The 3,799-nt window shown below is 40.1% G+C and overlaps 1 protein-coding gene across 1 annotated transcript; it reads left to right on the forward strand.

Moving 5' to 3' along the window:
• Nucleotides 1-918: 918 nt before the first annotated feature.
• Nucleotides 919-3,567, forward strand: LOC121053329 (glutathione S-transferase T3-like). The gene is made up of 5 exons (XM_040520218.1): nt 919-1,031; nt 1,434-1,734; nt 1,938-2,145; nt 2,262-3,069; nt 3,212-3,567. The coding sequence occupies exons 2-4, from the start codon at nt 1,448-1,450 to the stop codon at nt 3,066-3,068; spliced, it is 1,302 nt and encodes a 433-aa protein (XP_040376152.1). The 5' UTR covers nt 919-1,031; nt 1,434-1,447; the 3' UTR covers nt 3,069; nt 3,212-3,567.
• Nucleotides 3,568-3,799: the final 232 nt, after the last annotated feature.

Here is a 3,799-nt window from a genome sequence, read left to right on the forward strand (position 1 = left end):
CGTTGAATCTTTATTTTATTGAGGTGCATTTCAATTTTCATTCTTCATTATATTCGCAAGTTAATATTGACTTGTCCTAAATATAGGACTGTATTATCATGTAATCGAAAACATTTTCTCTTGCACTTAGGCCACGTTCGGCAGGTGGGAGGTAAGTTAACTTATCTTTGGCACAGAAAACATAGTAATAGATTAGTACATGATTAATTAATTATTAATTATTAAAAAATATAAAATAGATTAATATGATTTTTTAAAACAACTTTTCTATAGAAATTTTTTATAAAAAATACACCGTTTAGGACACGTACAAAGGTTGCCAGTTGCTATCTCTTTTAAAAAAATTGCTAGTGGATGAGAGAGATGGTAGGAGAAAGAATACCTGTTGTTTTGCATGCAGCCGGCTGGAGAGACGATTTCTACCGAGAAAAACGTGAGGAGACAGCGGAAATGCAGCTTTGTACGCGCTTCGTCTGCATAGAGTCAGCCAGTGGATGAAATGTGCTACGACGAAAAATATAGGGCGTGGGCGCGAGAAAATCCAGCGGGAGAGCGCGAAAGCGAGGACCATAATCCGGCGGGAGATCCCCGGCAGCTCGCCCACCTTCCAGAATCCGGCGTCGGCGGTCGGCGGCCTTCATTCCAGTGCTCGGCGGCGCGCCCCCTTTGTCCAGATCCAGTGCCCCCCGGCGCCACACTCCTAGTGCCTAGTGGCGGCACCCCTTCGTCGAGCTCCAGTAGCAACGCCTCCTTCGTCCCGCTCCAACGGCGGCCACCGGTCAACTCGCCCCTGCGGGCGTTGCCTCGGTGCTGCATCTGCTGACTGCGTTGTTGCATCTTGTTTGCTTGTCTACGCTGCTGCTGACTACTACTGCATCTGCTGAGTGCTGCTGCATCTGCTGACTGTTGCTGCATCTTGTTTGCTTGTTTGCGTTGCTGCCCCGTTGCTGCACTGCTGCTGACTGCTGCTGCATATTGTCTGCTTTTCCCAACTCTCAAACTCCCATCTCTCAGTCCCTCTTGGAGTTTTGGTGAGTACTGGACTATTACTACTGATCTAAAACTCTGAATCATGCCAAATCCAAATTATAGTACATAGATAAATTGGTTTATCATTTTATCTACTTTGTGACTCTGTGTACTAAATTTTGTTTTTTCTCTAGTCTTTACATCTTGTATATATGCTATGTCCATAGGTGATAGGTTTATCTGATATTTAAATTTTTCAATCCATGTCTTCGGTAAATCGAATTAAAAAATATGACTATGGCCATGATAGGCGTAAGAAGAAAAAGAGAATAGAAGAATCACAAGGTCCATTTGGTGATTAAATACTAATCTATCAAATATATAATACAGTCCAAAGTAGTTTCATTTTATTTTCATCAATTTAGTTTAGTGCTATGTCAAGATTTTGAAAAGATTTTGCACAGGGCCTCCAAATTTTATGGCACTACTGTGCCCGTCATCACCGTGCCTGCACATTGTCATGCGATTCATGGATGATGGACAGAGGAAGGACCCATCAGAGGTTCAGTCTTCCCCAACCAGCACCGGCACTGCCTTCCCTCCTAGACCAAATTTTCATCCTTTCTCTCCATCTTGGATACCTACAACCATCAATGGCAGCCATGTCAGTAGCTCTAGCTCTCCTACAATCATACCTACGGATAGGAGCTCGGATCATCGTAACATACAAGATATGCCCTCTCCGTATTCACACATGCAGAATTGGTACGCGCACAGAATTTTTTTCATACACATCTTACATACTTTGTGACTGTATATTGATTCCATAAGACATTTAGATACAAACTTGTATTTTACTTCATGTAAATTTGACATGTTTGTTGTTGTATCCTGGTTTAGATATGTAATAATGTCAATCGCATCATAGTTCAGCTAATGTCTAAAAAACTGAAATTTGTTTATTTCAGGGGAAATGGTACACACCCACCTGGAGGGTTTATGAGCTACTTCCAGCCTAATATGTCTCAAAATTTTCATTTTGTGGGCGCACCTCCACAGTTCGCTCCAGTCAATTGTAATGGTTCTTCACCACCACTAGCGGAGACGGCTACGCCACCCACACGTCATGTGAACCAAAACCCCATCAGTATTGACAGCGATGATGACACTGACATCGTTCGTACCAAATCAAAGCTAAATTGGTTACAAGTAGAGGATGCCATTTGATATTTACTTCTTGTACATTGTGAGTTTGGCTGCACAACTCTAATATAATTTTGTATTTTTTTTAGGTGAGCGCTTGGCTGAACAATTCAATGGACCCAATTAATGGCAATAATAAGAAGGCTGAAAAATATTGGGGAGATGTTGCCAAGGAGTATAATAAAACCACAGAACAAAAGAGATGGAGAAACTCAAAACAAGCCAAGGAGCGTTGGCACAACATCAATGCTCGGTTAGATTTGTTCCAAGGGTGTTGGTTGAAGGCAAAGAGGACATATACCAGTGGTTATTCAGACCAAATGTGGATTGACATGGCACAAAAGTTCCACGCGGAAGAAAATCCAAAATTAGGACATTTTGTCCTAACAGAGGTATGGAACATATGTCGTGATCAACCTAAGTGGATTGCATGTAATGACGCATTGAAGAGAGTTCGTAAAAGGAATGCATCCGATAATAGAGAGCCAACAGAGGAAGCATCAGCAAATACTGATTTTGAAGAACCACCACGGCCAATAGGCCAAATGGCTGCTAAAAAGGCTGCACAAGAAAGTAAGGGGAAGTCAAAGGTTACTACCGATATTGATGATATAGAAAAGTTGGAGCAAGTTCAAGCTGATATTCAGACAAGGCGAATCAAAATGATGGAAATGCAAGACATGTTATCTGCCCGTCAGGTTAAGTCATCAAAGCTTTCACAAATTGCTGCCCGAGAAAATATATTAGCAGCAAAGGATAATAAGGAGGCCAAGATGTTTGATACCTACAGTCGTCTACTCACACAAGACACAAGAAGTATGACCGCTGAAATTAGAGCTGAACATGCCACTGCCATAAGATGTTTGAGGAAGATCTTGTTTCCAGACTCCATTTGAGGTCAGTTCATATATGTTTTCATTAACAATACTAACAGTGATATTGCATACCATGATTTGCTTTAGGTATTCAGTGAAAAATTATAATTTCCTGGTAAGCCATTACTAATTTGTATGGCTCAAAATTTTATTTTTTGCTGTAGTGCAGAGGATTACGAACGAGAAGATGGCATTGGACTTACTAATCACTGGACATTCATAACATAGCTTCTCATATGAGCAATTACTTATGGACATGCTTATGTGCACCTCTGCTTTGCAGGAAGAGCAAAGAACCGCAAGCTTACTTTGGGATCATGCAGATTACAGGCATCAAGTTTTGTTATTTTTAAATAAGTTCATTATTGATGTGAGAATCCAGATTTTCTGGATGCAGATGTATGAAGATTCTTGCTATGTGAAAACTGATTATTACATACAGTACTGGTTTAAAATAATCTGGCAACACATGAAAGAAAAACGTGATTTTGTTCTCAGTAATGGAGATTACAGAATATTCCAGTTGATATCTTGCAATGTGAATATGATTTTGATCCAAGTTGATATATATATATATATGCAATCAGTGTGATTGAGATATATATCTTGCTGTGTGAAAATGATTTTGTTCCAGATTGATATCTCTTGCACATAGTATTGTACGTTTTGCCGGTGGTGTATATATATACATGGTTTTGATTTTGATGAAATGAAAGAAAAAAGTATTAGCCATGTCAAGCCACACAGGGTCT

This window comes from Oryza brachyantha, chromosome 1 (assembly GCF_000231095.2).
Source record: "Oryza brachyantha chromosome 1, ObraRS2, whole genome shotgun sequence".
In the NCBI taxonomy this organism is placed as follows: Eukaryota; Viridiplantae; Streptophyta; class Magnoliopsida; order Poales; family Poaceae; genus Oryza; species Oryza brachyantha.